Source organism: Pogona vitticeps, chromosome 3 (genome assembly GCF_051106095.1).
Source record: "Pogona vitticeps strain Pit_001003342236 chromosome 3, PviZW2.1, whole genome shotgun sequence".
Classification (NCBI taxonomy): domain Eukaryota; kingdom Metazoa; phylum Chordata; class Lepidosauria; order Squamata; family Agamidae; genus Pogona; species Pogona vitticeps.
This window is the reverse complement of record NC_135785.1, coordinates 61,877,048-61,897,248: the sequence shown is the minus strand read 5'-3', so window position 1 is coordinate 61,897,248 and position 20,201 is coordinate 61,877,048. Positions and strand designations below refer to the sequence as shown.

The 20,201-nt window shown below is 41.1% G+C and overlaps 1 protein-coding gene and 1 long non-coding RNA gene across 11 annotated transcripts in view; one reads left to right on the top strand and one right to left on the bottom strand.

Moving 5' to 3' along the window:
* Positions 1-2,156: 2,156 nt before the first annotated feature.
* The window catches only part of GPAM (glycerol-3-phosphate acyltransferase, mitochondrial), a 46,576-nt gene continuing 28,531 nt past the window's right edge, over positions 2,157-20,201 (top strand). For 2 of the 10 annotated variants that reach the window (XM_078389527.1, XM_020779849.3), the window contains exons 1-8: positions 6,447-6,549; positions 8,795-8,925; positions 13,286-13,408; positions 13,631-13,704; positions 15,524-15,637; positions 16,528-16,677; positions 16,903-16,999; positions 18,499-18,635. In XM_078389527.1, the coding sequence (XP_078245653.1) occupies positions 8,824-8,925; positions 13,286-13,408; positions 13,631-13,704; positions 15,524-15,637; positions 16,528-16,677; positions 16,903-16,999; positions 18,499-18,635 (797 nt within the window). In that variant the 5' untranslated portion in view covers positions 6,447-6,549; positions 8,795-8,823. Of the gene's footprint in view, positions 2,243-5,534; positions 6,102-6,446; positions 7,563-8,340; positions 8,926-13,285; positions 13,409-13,630; positions 13,705-15,523; positions 15,638-16,527; positions 16,678-16,902; positions 17,000-18,498; positions 18,636-20,201 lie in introns of those variants that run through there. The other 8 variants (XM_072995550.2, XM_020779850.3, XM_078389528.1 and 5 more) reach the window with 6 other exon arrangements.
* LOC144587907 (uncharacterized) overlaps positions 7,993-20,201 on the bottom strand; it is a 174,463-nt gene continuing 162,254 nt past the window's right edge. Inside the window, exon 2 of the long non-coding RNA XR_013543148.1 lies at positions 7,993-8,073. This is a non-coding gene — a long non-coding RNA (uncharacterized LOC144587907). The remainder of the gene's footprint in view (positions 8,074-20,201) is intronic.

Below are 20,201 nucleotides of genomic sequence, written 5' to 3'. Positions count from 1 at the left end.
CTCAATAATATCCCACCTAGAGAAGAGAGACTCCTTCAGCACCGCGATTCAAAAGCATCAAAAAGAAGGCTGACCGCCGAAGAGTGGTCGATTTGATCAGATGAGCGGGATATAAATCAAGTAAATAAATAAATAAATTGTGGTGCTAGAGGAGGCTTTTGAGAGTCCCCTGGACTGCAAAGAGAACAAACCTATCCATTCTGAAGGAAATCAATCCTGAATGCTCACTAGAAGGACAGATCCTGAAGCTGAGGCTCCAATACTTTGGCCATTTCATGAGAAGAGAAGAATCCCTGGAAAAGACCCTGATGTTGGGAAAGTGTGAAGGCAAGAGGAGAAGGGGACGACAGACGATGAGATGGTTGGACAGCGTCACTGAAGCTACCAACATGAATTTGACCCAACTCCAGGAGGCAGTGGAGGACAGGAGGGCCTGGCGTGCTCTGGTCCATGGGGTCATGAGGAGTCAGACACGACTTAACGACTAAACAACAACAAAGAGAAGAGAGAGGTAACCAAACAGATAGTGATGGTCATTTACAGTTGCTCTTTAGGCACCACAATCAGCCCCATCATTCTCACCAGAGAGAGAGAGTAAGAACAAGAGAGGATGATCCTTCTTTTGTTTGGAGAAGCAGTAGACCCATTTTGTGGAGGATGTCTAAAGGCCTTCCTCTCTGAAGGTCACTCAGCCCCCACTTCCTGCCTGTTTCCAGAGTAGTGGAAAGACGGAAAGATTTACATTTGCTGTTGTTGGGCAGTCATAGCCCTGTCCTGTCATTACTAATAATAATTGTATGCTGTCAATTCTGACATATGGTGACCATTTCCAGGATTTTTGAGGTGAAGAATACACGGAAGTGGTTTACCATTCCCTTCTTCTGGGAGTTTTTGGGGGGCATTTTTTAAAACTGAAAAACAAGCTACAAATCTTTTAAAAATCACAAATTTAAGAGGTGAATGGATAAATCAAAATACAGAAAAGGTAAAAATTATTAAAGAAAAAGAAAAAAGAAACATTGGCAGGGTTACGGTTTTGTAGGAAAGGGTACAATTAGCACAAATCTTTTTTTAAAAATCCTTATACAAAATTAGTACTATAATCCATTTTTACCTTGTCTACAATTTTTATATTTCAATTTAGAAATAAAGTTGCATTGTGATCATAATACTGTAATCTTACATGGTGTTTATACCTGATAACAATCTTCAATGTTCTAGGTAATTTCCAGATTCCTTTCATTCAACCATTGCTACCAGTTACAACTTTCCAGTTCTCTTTCTCTCACCTTCACCTATATACTCTGATTTACATCACTACCCTGTCTGCACCTTTCTTTGGATCTGCTGCCCTTCCAGTGCTAGCTTCTTCTGCTCTCTGAAAAGCTAGGATATTCAAAACCATCAGGTTAAAGATTCTCACTGAAGACCAGAGGACTTCCCATTCTTTTGACTACTTTTTGCCTGCGCTCCTTTTCTAGGGCCCTCCCATCCATTCTCTGGCTTTTTCCCTAACAACACCTTTTCAGCTGATTGATCTATTAAACAGGGCCACTCCAGCTTATTTGCTAAACTTTCCCAGAGTTCTCAAGCCAAGAAGCAGGTTTCTTTTAAAGGTTCTTAGCCCTCTTCTCTCCTCCTGGTATTTTCACAATGTCTCCTCCTACATCATTGATGTTCGTTCCTCCTGGGATTTTTTTGCCCCCACATTGAGAACCAGGTGGTATGCTCTCCATTTTGTTTTTCACAAGGAGAAAGGGATCTGTTTGTCTCTAACAACAATATGAAGTCTTTGCTTATGAGGTGTTGGTATACAAGTAAATTATTGTTTAACTCATTTTTATCTTTCAAAGATTTCAGAATTTTCTCTTCTACCATCTCTATATGAGCATCCTGTTTTACAATCCACACTGGGGCAATTGCCTTAAGAGAGGCTGCTTTCACCTACCATCTGTTGACATCCTTGGCCATAGCTTTTATATAAGATCTTAACCCAACCAGCAAGGCAGCGGTCAATTTGGGAGAGCAAATTTCCTCCTTTCACCACTTCTCTCCCCATACTTGATTTCCCTGTACTCTGCTTGGCAGTGCTCCTCCCCTTGCATGTCCTTTCCTGTAAATTGTTTACTAGAAATAAAACTAGGAACAGAAGGCCAAGAGTTGGCATCCCCAAACAACCTTTTTTACCATGCTAATCATCACCACCTGGAAAGGGAGAAAATACTGTATTCTCTATAAGAAGGTAAATGTTTCTTCAATTGTTCTATCTATAAGTTTCTGGGGTGGGGTGGACACACTGCCACCAGATGAATTGCTGCTAGTATGCTGTATGTGTTGAAAATTTTTGCCCTCTGTACATAACTGTCAAGCCTTTGTTTTTCCAGTCGGGTCTCCACCCTTCCTCCAGTCTTCTTCCCACCCATTTGGATCAAGTGAAATGAAGATTCCCCAGAATCTTAACTGTGGTCTGCCTGCTCATGTCTCTTGCCTGTTTACACAAGGCTTCCTTTAGGGGTCTTTCCTTCTCTCGTCCCATCTAGATCCTCAGGATCTTAACCATGGTCTGCCTGCTCATGTCTCCTGCCTGTTTGCTGAAGGCTTCCTTTAAGGTCTTTCCTTCTCTCATCCCATCTAAACTATATACTCTAATCTTTGGCTTATTATCATTCCTGAAACCTTCCCATATTCTTCCAATATTTCTGTTACTAGTCTCAACTCCTGCTCATTGGTCACGAATAGAAATGTTATCTGCCTGGACCACAAACTTGATTCTTCTAACTCTCTTCTTTTGAGGTATCTTCAGAAAGGTATAAAACCTCCAATTTGTCCATCCTACTCTGTTAATGTCAGAAGTGGATCTACTGCCAAAATGTGGAACTCAACAGGCAACCTTGTCTAAGTCCTAATCAAATTGAGATCTCTGTCCTCTTCCAACCATTCACCTGTGGCTCTGCCGTAGTCCTTTTGTAGCACATTTTTAACTATACCACAAAGCTGACTGGTAGACTTTTCAATTCCAGAGCCTTCTAAAGATAGATCTGATTGATCTTGTTGAAGCCTTTTTAGTGGTCCATTTGTAAAAGTGTCCTCTCCTCTCCACCCTCTCCAGCAACTTCAAAGAATTCCCAAAGGATCTCTAGATCTTTAGTCATGTTCCAGTCTGGGATTGATGAAGTTTGTCCTGTCGCAATCAACGTTCCTACCACCCCATCAATCTCTAGTTCAGTACCCTCGCCAACAAATAGTAGACAGAGGGGGATCAGTTCCAACCACCCATGGGTAGTGAAAAGCATGGATTATAGCTAACACAGTCTGTAGGACCCAGGACTCCCCAGAAACTCTAATTTTTATCTCAATGATGCCTCTATGAGTAAGAGCTGAGTTGAAATCTTCTCTTGTTTCTCAGCATGCTGAAGAGTGAAGATGACAATCTCTCTCTGTCTCTCTCTGTCTCTCTCTCTCTCTCTCTCTCTCTCTCACACACACACACACACACACACACACAATCTCAACAGCCCTGTGGATTTTCTTCAAGGACAATTAGGAATCCATTTCCTTGCTTGCTTGCGAGTGTTGAGGTAGGGGCTAGCCAGAAGGAAAGAAGGGTGGGAGGTGGGAAACCTCTCCCAGGAAGCAGTTTGGCTTAGGTTAGTGCCCCGGCCTTGCCAGGCAATCCAGCTCTGAGTTTTACAGCAACATGGCTCTGGAATGGAAAGGAAGCTTCCAGGAGACCAAGTGAATTGGTGGTGGCGTACCTCAGGGATTCCCAAATTGTGTGCTGTGGCTCTGTGGGGCACCTGAAATCCAAGCCAAGGAAAAAGGACAGAATACAGAACCATGAAGGCTGTAGAGCAGCTGTTCACAGCTCTATGTCAAAAGGAACTGGAAGCGGAGGCTGTCTGCCTGCCTCTCCTTGCCTCATCTCTATGGTGCCTGGTAGATGCACTTCCCAGGTGACCTTGAGGGTTTCCTGCATCAGGACCTGGAAGGAGGTGGGTCCCAGGGATATTTGGCAACGGGAGACGGCATGGCTGTGGAAGGGTGTCAAGAGCCTACCCCAGTGAAACTCCTGATGGCCCCTCCGAGCAAGGGGAGCAGCAGCAGTGATTAGTAAATCAATGAAGTCATGAGTCCAAAATGTTTGGAAACCACTGGCCTACCTATATCATAGTGTTTGATTCCCAGTGTGGATTTCGAGCTAATAGATCCACCACTGACATGGTATTCTCCCTCAGATAGTTGCAGGAGAAATGTAGGGAACAACAACAGCCACTCTTTGTGGCCTTCATAGATCTCACAAAGGCCTTTGATTTGGTTAGCAGAGACAGCCTTTTTAAAATACTTCCCAACATTGTATGTCCACCTCGACTCCTTAACATCATCATGAAGAAATGAAGGGCACTGTAGTTTTTCATGGCTCAACATCAGATCCCTTTGACATCCGAAGCGGAGTGAAACAGGACCGTGTTCTTGTGCCAACTCTGTTTGGGAGCTTTTTTGCTGCCACGCTGAAGGAACTTTGGAACTCCAACAGAAGGCATCTATCTCCGGACTAGATCAGATGGAAAGCTCTTTAATCTCTCTAGACTGAGAGCAAAGACCAAAGTCCAGCTGAAATGCATGCAGGACTTCCTCTTTGCCGACGATGCAGCTGTTGTTGTCCACTCTGCTGAAGACCTCCAACAACTCATGAATCGTTTTGGATCACAAAACTCACAAATGCCTTCCCTACCCAGTCCTCTCCTTCGTACCTGGTTGAAGCATCACAAATCTGTCAGCCACCATGGTCCTATTATTAAAGTTCCCTATCACTAGCAATTTTCTCCCTGTCCTTGTATAGTCCATTAAGTACAGTACCTTCCTTTGCAGGAGTCCTGGGACTATGCAATTTGTCCAAGGCTACGCAGGCTGGCTCTTCTTCTAGGAATTGAACTACCAACCTCTGGCTCTGCAGCATACGTAAACTATCGAGCTCTCCAAGCAATCTAACTAAACCTGAAAAGAGGAAAGTGCATGACGTTCCACCCTCTCCCCACACATTTCTGTTGCTCTCATGTGTGAAGAGAGCCTTGGGAAGAAGAGATGTGTTTAGCCTCTAATTAGACAGGGATTTTTTTCACACAGGTTTTTAAAAATGCATGTTCGATGTAGTTTGACCTTCCATTTTTATGGACAAGTGGCATAAACTCTACTTTTCTTGTCGTCCATGACCATGTTGGTGCTAGTATCTCCCATCAGGACTGGATTGCTTCATACCCTCATCCTCACAGTTTGGTCCTTTCTATGACATTCAAGATGGCAGAATGTCCATCAGAGGCCCATCCCTGTCATCTCCATCTTGAGTTAGTATGTATTTTTTAACATCAGCTGAGAAAAATAGGATGAAAATATTACCTTAGAAATACAGCCATTTCTGTATGGCAGTGAATGTTAAAATTTTATGAGTGAAGTTTAAGAAAATAGTTACTCACAATGACAAAGTGCTTTCAGAATATTTTAAATTGTCTTTTCCTTTTTGATGGTTGTTGTTTTTTGTGCTGTTTGGCCGTGTTCTTAAGGTTTTTCTTCCTAACGTTTCGCCAGGAGTCAGAACTTTGTGCTCTGGTGCAGTTTGCGGGCACATCGTGGTGAGTGTGTTGGGATGCCTGCATGTGTGTAGGGGGGGGGGAGGTGATGTCTGCGTCGTGAGTTTGTGACATGAAGATGGTATCCTAACCTGTTGGGGTGTGTTATTGGCTGCAGGCAGAATCCAAGCAATAAAATACTGTACAATTTTAAAAACTAACTACGAAAAGGAATGTGGTATTATAGTACCCAAAGGGTCTTCAGAGACTTTTGTTGTGCAATTGCCTACTGCAGCAGATTCTTTCCCTTTTCCTTCCCCTACTTTTCCTGTCAGCAGATTGAGATATTATCAAAACGAGGGAAAATCCCTTTTTGGGGGCTACAAAAACATGCCAAATAACCCGATCCAACATAGCTATTGGCCTCGGGTATTGTGGGAAGACCTATAGTCCGGGAGCAGGGGAGGAATATTTCCCATCTCTGAAGTTTCCTGCTCGAACATTGAACTTCCTAAATCGTGTTACAAATCTATGCACGTAAGTGAATGTGTGTTTGTGTGTGTGTGTGTGTGTGTGTGTGTGGGGTTACTCGGGAAACTCTAGTGCCGTGAGCAATTCAGAGAGAGCACTTCCTGCAATAAGGAATTCGGCGTATGCCGCACTGAAGCACGCCGAGGCCAAGCCTAGCCGGGACCCTTCGCAGCAATCGCTTCCTGGGCAGCTGAACGGGAACCGCCGCCTCTGCAGCGCGGAGGACCCCCTGCTCCTCCTCCTCCTCCTCCTCCCCGGGGCTACCGCCCGTCTCCTCGCCAGGGCGGGGACCGGGAAAGAAGACCAGCCGGGCGTGCGCTCCGCGCCATGGTGACGGGCGCTCAGGAAGTCGCGTCACGCGGCGCCCGCCCTTTTTGGTGCAGGGTGAGCAAGAGCGCACGGGTGACCGGCTGCCCGGTCGGTCCTGAGTCTTCGGCGGCACTGAGTTCCCGTGGTGGGTACAGCAGTCTTTGGCAGCTGCGCGACTGGCAAGGTCAGGGGAAGCTTAGGTTACGGGATCCCGGCGTTGAAGGGTGGGGGAATCCCTTTGGGGCAGGAGGATGGAAATGCGTCCCAGGGAGTCTTGGTGCGTATGGCAGGTGTGGGTGGGTGCGTGCGTGAAGGAGACGCATACCTAGTCTGTCTCAGAGGAGGGACTCTCCTGGGGGATATAATGTAGGGGCAGTTTGGAACGTTGTTCCCAAAAGCTATTTTTTGGGATTCCCTCATGGGTAGGCTCTTGGGCGACATCGATTTCGGTGATGCGGGGCACGTTGTGGTGAGTGTATTGAGATGCCTGTATGTGGGTGTAGGGTATGTGTGATGTCAGGGTCTTGAGAGTTTCTGACCTGAAGATGGTGTCATAACCTGTGGGGGTGTGTTATTGGCTGCAGGCAGGAATCCAAGCAATAAAATACAATTTTAAAAGCTAACTAAGAAAGGAAATACGGTATTATAGTAACAGAGGGGTACTATTCAGAGACTTTGGTTGTGCAATTGCCTACTGCAGCAGATTGTTTTATATAGTATGCCTTATTGTTTTCAGTTTGAAGCTCCTGTAAAATTTCCCATCTTTTGTCCTGTCTTTTTCTCTAAGCACCAAATAACACATTTAAATGCGGAAATACTTTTCCCCTTACACTGTGTAGAAGTAGATTCTCCATGCAGACTGGAAAAGGGCATAACATAGTTGAATACTGTATCTTTGGTGGATAGCTACAGAGCTTTTGCAAATAGATAGGAAAAAACAGTAAATAATAGCAAAATGTATTACTTTCATTACTACTGAGGGGGGAAATGTGTTTGCCTGATGCAAAGGAGCTTTCAGCAGTGTTATTCATCTTTCTGTGCTTGTGATGCACTTGTGTGTATGTATTTTGTTGAAACATAATAGTGAATGAAAGCAATTCAAGCATTATAATGACTATAAGGGCCAGCCTGATGTATGATTCAGAGCAGATGCTGCAGGTAAATCCAACTAGTTTTTTTTAAAAATGAGCTGCTTTTACTATTCCCTGTTTCTTTCAATCTTGTATGCTGTTGGTGTACTTAACTAACCTTGGGTGAAAATACTTTTCATTATCCAGGCAGCTTGGCTGATACTGGTCCTGTTACCATGGTGACTACACAGCTTGTGTGAAATACCTTGGCAGTAGCCTGCTGCTACTCAGAGACATTCAACACCCGATACTAATATCTGGCAGTCCTACTTTTATTTATAGCAAAGCTTTTGAGCCTGTGGTATATTTTTACTATGAGCGGCTTCAAATTAGGCTAAAGTGCATTATCTTAACACTCTAATATATATGCCACTGAAAGCATGAAAAACAAATCTGTTGGGTTTTGAAGTAGAGGGGTGGGATCAGGCTGAGGACTTTCAGATGATTTTTGATTGCAGTTTTCTGATAATTAGTGATCCTGATGGGAGATGTGGTTCAGCAATGTTGGGAATTCATGCTCTAGATCACTGGTTCTTAACCTCGGGTTACTCAGGGGTTTTGGACTGCAACTCCCAGAAGCCTTCAACACCAACTTTGCTGGCTGGGGTTTCTGGGAGTTGCAGTTCAAAAACATCCAAGTAACAAAGGTTAAGAACCACTGCTCTAGATAACTACCATTATGAAGTTGCCATTAATCTGCTGCTTTTGATTTCAGTGACAAATAGCACCTGCTGCTATAAAGAAATATTCATTTTGAATGCTCAAATTCTTTTTTCACTTGTTATGTACATGATATTTATGTTTAACTGCAATTTCTTCACAATTATCCAAGTTTATAGACTAAAGAAGGAACGACAGAAATGATCTCTGTAACCTTGCGAGTTTAAATATGTGTCATAAGGAGTAAAACCTTCTCTGTGTGTAAACACTTTGGTTACTTGGCAGAGAAGATGTGTGTCATTTTTGAAAAACTATTTATTTTCTTGTCTTTCTGAAGTTACAACAGATACAGAAGAACAGAAAGCAAAATAGCTGTATTTGTAATATGCAGTTTAATCCTTTGCATATTTAATATGAAACTCCTCTGAACAAGCACAGAATTTCAGTTTCAAGAGGGCTGATAACTAAAACAAACAGGGACAGTGAAAGAATATTCAGACAGAGCTGATTTATTAATATTTGCATATGGTATCCTAGAGTATTGTCTTGTAATTCTGTGCACAATTAATCTTTAACATTGACTTTATTATCTTTCTCTAGCTCATGGTTTTGAATTTAAATTGTGAATCATGGATGATGTTCCTTTGTCACTTGGAACAATAGATGTTTCTTATTCATCATCTTCAGTAGAATGCACTGTCTCAAAGTGTAAACTGTCCAGTGAAGAATGGGTAAGTATAATGTGCTGCTGTTTATTTTCAGTAACTTCTCATTTCCTTAAGTTTGATATTATTCTCCCATTACTAATTACAGTACTGATTGCTAATTCTCCCATTACAGTCTGTACCTCTGTTAAATCTCAAAAAAGAAAGAAAGAAAAGAAAAGAATGAATCATAGTAGATCTGAGGAAAGAGCAGTATAGACAGTTGTGGATAGGATATTCATAGTTCCAGGCCTCCCAGCCCCAGAAGTCACCTGGAATCCCCCAAGCTGACTTCTGGGACTGAAAGAGGAGGAGGAACAAGGCAAAAGAGTGGTCTTCCTAATGCTCTTATGAGCGATATGTGCTTTGGCTAGGAAGCAGAAGGGAACATCTCTTGAACCGCACTGTTTCCCAGCAGAGTCCACTTACTTCTCCATGGAAGAATAGTCCTGCTACCCATTAGATTCTATAGTGGGAACCTCTCAATAAACTACCCTCCCATCGAGCAGTGAAATGACTCCCAAAAAGCAGTCCAATTGAGAGGGTATTCCCTTTTGCTTCCCAGATAAAGTATGTGTAGTGAAGCAGGTCATGGTCTTTTGCCTTATTCTTTTTCATCTCCTAGTCCCTGGCTTGGGATACTGAAATTATAAAAATCCCATCCTTACTTTTCATTTTCTGGAATTTCAGATAGAGGAGATTATTGTGACTCCTGAACTCTATAAAGGTTCTGTATTTATAATAGTTCAGTACCAAACAACAAAAATGCAAGTACTTAAAGAGGTCATGTGGCACTAGAAAAGGCTTCCATGGCCCAAATTAGATGTGATGTGAGGAAAGAATATCAACAAATTTTGAAGTCCATTGCAGATTTTTAAAAGAAAACAATAACAACAACAGTAATGCACCCTTTGGTCTTGAGGTAGACATGAGGAGCAATCAACAGCTGTAAGTGGGTGAAATGTAAAGATAGTTATGAAGTGGAGGAGGATATGATGTCAGCAGACTGGTTAAAATTTGATTATGCAATATTTGGGGATGAGGAGCACATGAACCTGAAATTCTTGATGATTGGGAGACATGGTCAGTGATAAAACAAAAGAGGATTACTTTGACATCTCTGTTTGAGTCTTTCTTTATAAGAAAAAAGTTGATGCTACAAATAACATGTGTGAGAATGGTTTAACTTTTATACTAGGCGGAATGGATTGGCAGTAGGTCCAGCATAGAATTAAAGGGAGGCTGCTAAGAAGATTTGTAAATTTCTTCAGTGTTTGGAAATGGTCTGTTGTGTGATAGCCTGTACTTGTTTTTAGTGTCTTAAAGTTTTTTGTAATTTGGTCTCTGTACATTTGTATAGAACTTTACTCTCAGTTTGGTGTGCTAACTTTTACTTGACATCCTTGCCTTTTGAAGCCTGTTCTATGCATGTTCAATCATAAATAAATCCTATGGGAATTTAGTGGGACGCGGAAGTAGGTCTGCATAGGAATAGTATTCTTTGATTTTTGTTCAAGATAGTTTTCATTGCCTCATTGTATTGCAGTTATATATAAAAATCAACAGGAACATTCAGTTCAGTAACTTTTCCAGAGAATCCTTTATATTTAAGGAAATAGCAGGAAAAAGTCCTTAGTCTTCTTTAAATGGCTGAGATCCTGTTCCTGTTATTTACTTTGCATAAAGCTGCTGATGTTTTCACCAGTGGAAATTTTTGGTAATTAAATATTTCTTTCTTCTTTCCCAAGGCTTCTTTGGAAATCACAGGATTGGAGGGGGAAGTCTTTCATTACCAAAATCACTGCTACCAGAATGACTTTACCGATAGTGTCAATTTTGAGTAATTAAAAGTTCTGTCTCCCATCCTGTGGCTTCTGCAGGTTCTCAAGAATGAAAGCAGTTACCCAAGGGTCGAAAATGTTAATTTCTGAAAATTAGCTGTTGTTGTTGATGTCATCAGTGGTATACAGCATGAATTCCAGCAACAGGATTTCAGCCACTCCATTACATTTGCAAGTGGCGTGTTTGTGTAAAAATGAGACTGACGGGTACATGGAGACACTCATTAGGCCCATAAGAAAGAAATCTAATTTGGCGGTGGACGAAATTGGCAATTATAGGCCCGTCGCCAATGTTTCTTTCATGAGCAAAGTGGTCGACAGGGTAGTGGCTGACCAGCTTCAGGTACATCTGGATGAAACAGATGCCCTGGATCCATTTCAGTTGGGCTTCAGGCCGTGCCACGGTACAGAGACGGCATTGGTCGCCCTGTATAATGACTTGTTGAGGGAGGCTGATGGGTAAAATATCTTTGTTGGTCCTCCTCAGCAGCCTTCGATACCGTTGACCACGATTTCCTCCTGGGGAGGCTCTCTGAGTTGGGTATCAGTGGCTTGGCTCTGGCCTGGTTCCGTTCCTTCTTGGAGAACCGCCCCCAGAGAGTGCAGCTTGGGGAGAGTATTTCGGCCTCGTGGAGTCTCAAATGTGGGGTTCCACAGGGGTTGACTATTTCCCCAATGCTGTTTAACATCTATATGAGGCCGCTGGGTGGGGTCATCGGGGGGTGTGGAGCATCGTGTCATCAATATGTTGATGACACCCAGCTCTACATCTCCTTTTCACCAACTGCAGGTGATGCCGTCCTGTCCCTCCAGCGCTGCCTAGGGGCCATACTGCAATGGATGCAGGAGAACGGGCTGAGGCTGAACCCGGACAAGACGGAAGTTCTGAGGGTGGGTGACCCTGTGGATGGTGGCTTGGGAAACTCCCTTATGTTTGGAGGGGGTGGCCCTGGCCGTGAAGAGTGGGGTCCGCAACCTAGGGGTACACCTGGACCCGACACCATGGAAACGCAGGTGGTGTTGGTAGTCTGCACCGCCTTTTTCCACCTTTGGTGGATTGCCCGGCTGCGACCTTACCTAGACACAAGGGCACTCACTACCTTAGTACATGCGCTCGTAATCTCTAGATTAGACTACTGTAACACGCTCTACATGGGGCTCCCTTTGAAGTTGATGCGGAAACTCCAAGTGGTGCAGAATGCGGCGGCCAGACTCCTTACTGGAGTGAGAAAATACCAACATATCTCTCCTACTCTGGCCATGCTGCACTGGCTGCCCATCCGTTTCCGCATTGACTTCAAAGTGTTAATGCTTACATATAAGGCCCTAAACTGTTTAGGACCCCGATACTTGGCGGAACGCCTGTTCCCAACTAGATCTACTCAGATCACCCGCACGAGCCAGGAGATGAGGCTGAGGAGCCTAACGCCGAGGGAGGCCCGGAAGGAAAGGATATGAAACCGGGCCTTCTCAGTGGTGGCTCCTCGCCTCTGGAATAACCTTCCTCTGGTTATTCGTGCGGCCCCTACGCTGGGCACTTTTAAGAGTCAACTAAAAACATGGTTGTATGTTCAGGCCTTCCCTCCTGTCAATATTTAATTCTTTATTTTTTCTTTCATTTATTATTTGTTTTATTATTGTATGTGTTATGGACTGTTTGTAAAATTCTTATGTTTTATCGTATACACCTTATTGGAAGCCGCCCAGAGTGGTCGACCAGACCAGATGGGCGGGATATAAATCAAATAAATAAATAAATAAATAAATAAATAGGTTATGACTGAAATAGCAGTATGTTTAAATTATTACAGTTGACTAACTTCTTTGTCTTATTTATATTTTGCAATGAGAAACATGCATATTTAGAAGTAAGTCTCACTGAACTTAATAGAGCTAGTTTCTTGGCCAATGTTCATTGAATTACAAACTTGTTTAGAAAATGTTAAGACATTTGATGCCTGCAAATATGTTGTGTGTATTGTACACTAAGTGGAGTTAAGGAACTTTATCTTAATGAGTGTTTGAATATTATTTCATGTCATACTTATTTGGGGAATGACCTTTGGCTGGAATATTCCCTTTAGGGATTAGCCATGCTATCCTATACATATCTACTCAGAAGAAAACCACATTGAGTTTAGTGGTTCTTACTCTCAGGTAGATATGTTTATGGCTGCAGTTTTAAGTCCAGTTTGTTTCAGTGAGAGGATTAAAAATACCATTAATCTCTATTAAAATCACTAGCCCAAGTCCTTTAACCTCATTATTCTGGCATAACACAAACAGCCTCACTTTTGGAGATAAATTGCCTTGAGTTAAGAAATCACTTTAGCCATTATGGATAATGTCTATGGTGATTTCTTAACTGGGGTAATTTGCCTCCAAAAGTTATGCCATTTGCGTCACCACACAGAAAGATTTTGGCAGTGGATAAACCTGTACTGTTCATAGGTTTATACATAGGGAATATATAGGAGGAAAGTTGAAGACTTCAACTGTTATGTGCAGTCTTTTTTTTTACTGTATTGTTTTTCATTGTTTTCTAGGAAGAATGCAATTCTAGGCCTACTGTCTTCCGATCAGCTACCTTAAAATGGAAAGAAACCCTCCTGGGCCGAAACAGGCCATTTGTGGGACGCTGTTGCTATGCATGCACTCCCCAAAGCTGGGTAAATTGGACTAAATCAATAAAAGTTTGAACCATAAGTTTCATGTCATATTTTTCAATCAGGTGACCCAGTTTCAAAGTTAAGGTAACTGTGCACTCATCATGCTGTCTCTAATAATAGTGTAATTTATGTTAAAGATAAGCACAATGGTGTATATGTTGACTGATTATTGTGAATTGATTGCTAATAGAAGAAATGTTTTTCTCTCTCCTTTGCATTCAGGACAAGCTTTTTAATGCTAGTATTCCTTCTTTGGGCCTTCGTAATGTTATCTATATTAATGAAACACACACACAGTAAGTCATTTTAAACTATAGTTAATATGTTGTGGTTGATTGTACAATATTATTGGTGGGATATCTAAAATGAAAACCAGGATTAGTTAACCTTGTGCTCATGGCTGAGTGCAGCCAAAGGAATAGAAAGGGGATTCCATCCGTGGACCAAATCTAATCCCCGGAATAAAGATAGCTCTCTTCCATGCCTCACCCTTCCTAACAGGGTAGGAAAAGGCACATAGGGTGGTGAGGGGAGAAAAGATCCCATAATCTCCAGCCTCTGATTGTAGATTTCATAGGCATCTCTTCTCCTCAAATTGGGAAGAGGGATTGGAATCATCTCACTTGGTATTTCAGAATTCCAGCCTTACCTTTAGGAAGCCAAAAAAAGTAGCATTATGCTTCTGTAAGTATGTATTTATAATAAGCCCTCTACCTGAAAAAGCAGAGCCTCAACATATTGTTTAAGAAGAAAGTTTGTGAGTGCATTGATTTTGGAGCATTGCATTTGGAAAGCTGTAAAAGGTTTGCTTTTTCCAAATGAAAATTTTTGTTCATCAGAGTACTCCATATTTTTAGGGTCACAAGTTTTGTTGGGCACTTCAGTTCAAACTATGCAACCACTGTGATTTCCCATGTGATAAAATAGTAGATTTTATCCAGCATTTTCTTCCCCTTGTAGTGGCAGTCACCAGGGAAGATGGCAAGTCTTTGGGTCCAAGTCCCAAGTCTGAGTCCCTATTAAAAATAAGCTCCCCCCCCCCAAAAAAAGAGGGAGGGATAGGTGGGTTCCAAGTCATTGGAACAAGAAAACTGTTGAGTCTGAGTCAAGTCACCAGTGCAACTTGTCTTATTTGACAGTGATTCCCACAACTCAATTCCCCATCACTGGCAGTCACTGAAGACAATTCCATTCAGAACACTCTTGCTGGTAGAGAGAGATGTTTCCTAAGTTCTCCCCTCACCAACTGTGTACTCTAGAGCAGTGGTCCCCAACCTTGGGCCTCCAGATGTTCTTGGAATACAACTCCCAGAAGCCTTCACCACCTCCTCTGCTGGCCAGGATTTCTGGGAGTTGAAGTCCAAGAACATCTGGAGGCCCAAGGTTGGGGACCACTGCTCTAGAGAACTACATTTCCCAGTGTTCTAGAGAGACTTTCAAAGTCTCTGAAGCATATTTTCACGAGGCTATAGACAAATGATTAATCAAAAATTAAGTCACCAGGAGAAATATTTTGGTAGCATAGAAGTGGTAGATGCCCTCTGACCCATTTAGCATAGAGTGCTAAAGGATGATCTAATGGGCACCAGGAGGGGAAAATAATTTGAAAAAAAAATTAGTAACTTGAAAAATCAAATCTTATACTACTATTAAAAAATTTGGACTGAGGTGTGTGCCATCAGTATGTTGATAATGCCAGACTCTGTTTCTCCTTTTCATCTAAGGCAGGAGAGGCCATGCAAGTTTGAACTTAAATCTGCACTAGTAATGTGCTAGATACACTGAATTATGATAATTGAGAAAGACCCTATTTATTTGGCACCTCATTTGTGCTTTTTGAACATAGAGGTGAAATATACGCCAATCTGGCTAGGAAAGGATTCTGTCTGAAATAAGATAAAATGGATGAATGATCTAAATCTATGTAAGGCAACTCTCTATGTTTTTGTATTAGCCGCCTAGAGTGGTCTGATAGTCCACATAGGCGGGGTACAGATCAAATAAATAAATTTAATAGTTTTACCATTAAGTCAATACTTTTTTGGTAAGTATCTAACAGTGTCTACTAGGACAAATGAAAACTTTCTAATAATAAATTGTTATGGAATGTTACAGGCATAGAGGTTGGCTTGCGAGGCGACTCTGTTACATTCTTTTTGTACAAGAACGGGATGTTCATAAGGGGAGATTTGCAAATAATGTGACAGAAAATGTTCTGAACAGTAGCAGGTAAGAGATACTTTTTAAAAACAAATCAAAACTTCCAGTTCACAGATAATAGTTCATTAGATTTCACTGGGAAAATTGACTTGGTCACTTGTCAATGGTTTTGTGTAATTCCTAGTTTTGAAATCAGGGAAACCATTTTTTAAAAAAATTGTTAATGTTCAAGTTGAAATATTTTGAGTTCTTCATCTCTTTTCTACAGTGACCAGCTACTATGTTGGAAATGTTAAGTGCTACTAAAATAACCCCATAAGCTTTAAAGCAATCCATGTATTTTTACTGAGTGTATGTATCTTGAAAACATGCTGAATTTGTCATTGAAACATACCCACATAGTCTAAGTTTTTAATCTATAAATTGGCCTTTTTATACTTCCGCCAGTAAATTATACTCGGTGTTGGCAGTTCTTTCATATCTGAATTACAATTTTAACTAGTTAAAATGGCTGACCTGATAGTAAGCCAGCCAAGCCTGTTTGGCATCCAGCATCCTCACCCCATTCTGCTTAGGGGTGTTGGAAATTACTCAGGACTACCCTGACCTTACTTGGTGCTAGTATAGTGGCTACATGTCTGGGCAGAGAGAATTTTGGATCTGTCATACCTCCACTGCTTCCCTTTTAAGCTGCTTCTTCTGGGTCTTTTTTGCTGGCCAATCTCAAGCTGGCACAGCACTTGTGCTAGTTCCAGTTGTGCCAGCTGATCTGAGATCAACCACCACAAAGAGAGTATGTTGGCCAGACAAGAGACTTCTCTCCTTTCCAGGCATATCATAACCAGGATATCTTTGAGTTTGGATTTCATTGTGAGTACATCTTTTAAAAAGGGTGGTCACAAAAATGGTTGGCAAGTACTGCTTATTTTAAAACCATCTATGTTCTTTCTCACATTCAGAGTACAGGATGCTATTATGGAGGAGGCTTCAGAAGTGTCTGCTACAGGTGGCACTGGTCAACTGGACCCTCGAACTATCAATAAAGTGAAGAAGAAAGCTAGAAGGATACTTCAAGAAATGGTAGCAAATGTCTCTCCTGCTTTAATCAGGTATTGAGATTAGTTTTGGTAGATAATTTCTGGCAGGACTGAAATGTATGAAAGTTTTTTTCTGTGTAAAGTTGTATGTGATTAAATATGCTTTTGTCCACTACTGTTGTTTGATTGATTGTGTTCTATGTATTTGTATGTGTTTATAGCTAATTTTTTAATATGCAAAATGAAAATGTGTCTATAAAACATGAATATTATATGGTACTTTTATTACCCTTTTAGGTTGACAGGATGGGTGTTACTGAAGTTATTTAACAGCTTTTTTTGGAATATCCAGATTCACAAAGGCCAGCTGGAGATGGTGAAAGCAGCAACTGAGGTAATAAAACTAGTGGAGACAGTGTTCAACAGCTGGTTATTTTTTTTTTGATGTAACTTGCTGCAGATCCTATTGCCTTAGTCATCATCATGTTTGGAGCAGGGCTACACTATCCAGTTTTGAGCTGGGTAGTGGCTGAATATGAGACAAGAAAGGCTCTGCTTAGTGATTCATCTCTGTCGGAGGTGAGGTGTAAGTAGGATGAGCTTTAGAAAGCAAAAGGAAATTGAAGAAAACCTTTTGTCGTATTAAACAGCAGTTACCAGTTTCGTGGTATCAGTATCTGATGTAATAGGATTATGACTCTGCCAAAGATTCAACTCACCAAGAGTGAAATCTGTGACTTGATCTCTCTGTACCAATTCAGACTCCAGGTGCTAGTGTTGCACAATTGAGTGCTACTCCTTATGGTTAAAGTTTTTGGCTGGAGCTTTTTTTCCCCTGACGCCTGCTTTGCTATATAGAAGTCTCTTACTACTTTATCAAGAGAAGCATTCAATCATACCGTACTTCTTGCAGTCATAAATATTATAGCAGAGACCAGGGTTTACAAATTGAGTGGAAAACGGACCTTTAGAATATTTTCTGTGGAATCATCTTGTGTTGAGTGGTGTCAAAACCTGTTATTTGTGCCATTTGTCATATTAAAATGTTCAGAGGAAACTTTTTACTGAGTAATAGATCTGGAAAAGGTGTCAGTGGTCTTCTAGGTTAGTCACCTATAAGGAAAGTATACCAGGTCATAACATACTCTTATCCAGTACTGGGCATATCGTACAATTGGGCTGTGTGTGTGAACTGATAATAACCCAGATGCATGTAATGCCATCCTTAATAGAGCAGTGCATTAAGGTAATTGTTGATGATCACCGATAGTCTGGCTTTGATCAAGAAACTGGGTCAACACTATCACATTCTTTTCATTCCCCTCCCATCACTGCAGAGGCAAAGCACCAAAATAATTTTTGTTTAGTGTAGTTTAGTTTTCATTTCAAGTATCATCTGGGCTTCACAGGACTTGGTAGAATAAATTATTAACCTTGTTCTATGGTACACACACTATATATATATATGTGTGTGTGTGTGTGTGTGTATTTGTGTGCGTGTTGGGAGATGTAACTTTAAAATCACTTATTTCAGTTAAACAATATATCATGTTTGTATATGGAAATATTACATGATTTTTTAAAAAAAAAATTACATGTAACTGAAATTCTTCCTGTGGTGCTCTTTGGCATTTCTTATTGAAAGTTGTTATTTATAATCCCTATTACTTGTTACTATACGGCATCTGTGAAACATATTGCCCCCCTTCCCCCCGCTTTACAGCCTCACCCAGTGTTTGGTGTTGGAGTGGGGAATAAATAATGAAATTGCCCAGATGGCATTAATTGATAGGAACTAGGTGAAACTCTATGTTAACTCTAAATTGTACTGATAATATAATAAATGTATGATGTCTGGCTATCTATGTAGTGTCTTTTTTTTTCTTCATGCAGCTGAATTTGCCTCTTATCTTCTTACCAGTCCACAAGTCGCATATTGACTACCTGCTTCTTACATTCATTCTTTTCTGCCACAACATCAAAGCACCCTACATTGCAGCAGGGAACAATCTGAATATTCCCATTTTCAGGTAATGCTGATATGATTGCTCATAACATTAAGACATTTACTGTATTAATGTGATCCTGACACTAATACACTCCTAGAAAAATTAATGCTCATATGCAGGCAAAGAGGTGTCTTCTGTGCTCTGTATGTGACAAATTCATATTTGTGTTGTTGAGTTGTTTATATAAAGATTGCGCTGTTAAGTCTTCCCTACAATGAAGGGGATTCCAAAGCAGCCTTGGGACCTTTGGAGGAGGGAATTGGAAATGTTTAAGTTTTGAAAAAATCATGGCTGATGCCATCGTCATCCTTATGTGGTGTGTTAAAGCAACAGGATTTCAGACACTGTCTTAAACCATTATCAAGCTGTTCATGTGCTACTGTATGTCACAGCATCTGTTTCAAAAATTAATAGGAATGGTGTTGGTTATGAAACACAGAAAGGTATAGAAGATGAAGGACAGATTTAGGAAGTTCTTTCTTTAGCTGAAATCCTGTTCCTTTGTGTAATAAATTGTACTGGAATAGACATATTGAGTCCAAGGAAATTTGATGAGTCAGCTTCTCTATATATTCCATTGATTTGAATGGGTCTGCTTTAGTTGTGTCCTACTTTTATGTACTAAGTTTCAACTAGAGTAGGCCCACTTGAATCAGTTGAACCTGCGGAGGAGCTGAAATCTCAGACATAGAACATAAGAGCCCTGCTGGATCAGGCCAAGGGCCCATCTAGTCCAGTTTCCTGTATCTCACAGTGGCCCCACCAGATACCTCTGTGAGCACACAAGACAACTAGATACCTGTCTCCTGATACACCTCCCCTGCATCTGGCATTTTGAAGTACTTTCCTTTGAAGCCTGGAGATTATACACCCCCATTATGGCTTGTAACTTGCGATGGACGTTTCCTCCCAAAATCTGTCCATAGAATAGTACTGTTTTCTTAAATTCTATACTTGGCTTTAATTATATTTTCATTCAGTGTTATTTGTTCCTGATCAGTGTATATAATACAGATCTTTAGTGAAAAGATTGAGGTGAATCTCCATTGTATGGAGAAATGTTTGTATCAAGCGTTGTATGCCTTGATTTTCTTCACACTTTTTTTATTTATCTGACAAGAACAATGGATTGCCATGTCAAACATTAAGACATAGAAAAAATTTAAATGTCTTTACTAATTTGTTACCATCTGGTGAATGCTATTCTGGCATCCTAGTCTTCTGAAACTTCATCTGAAAGTTAGTTTCATTTTTGTGTAGCTGAAAACAGAACTTCAGAAAGCAAGTTCAAGGCAGTGATAACATTCCCAGGCAGTGTGCATTCTTTTAGGATTACAGAAGCTCAGTGAAAAATAGCAGGTTCATATCTAAGGGCACACTGTGATGCTGTGCAGGCTTGTGGAATGTTTCATATAAAGCTTCTAATCTTGTGTAATACACTTTGTATCAGTTCTTAACTAACTCTTATTGCGCACATTGCAAGCAGTTGCCAGCAAGCAGTATAAGATTATTAAATACATCAGTAGATGACAGATTCTAAATCTCATTATAAAAGTCACACAGTCCACTTGGTGGAGGACACATGTG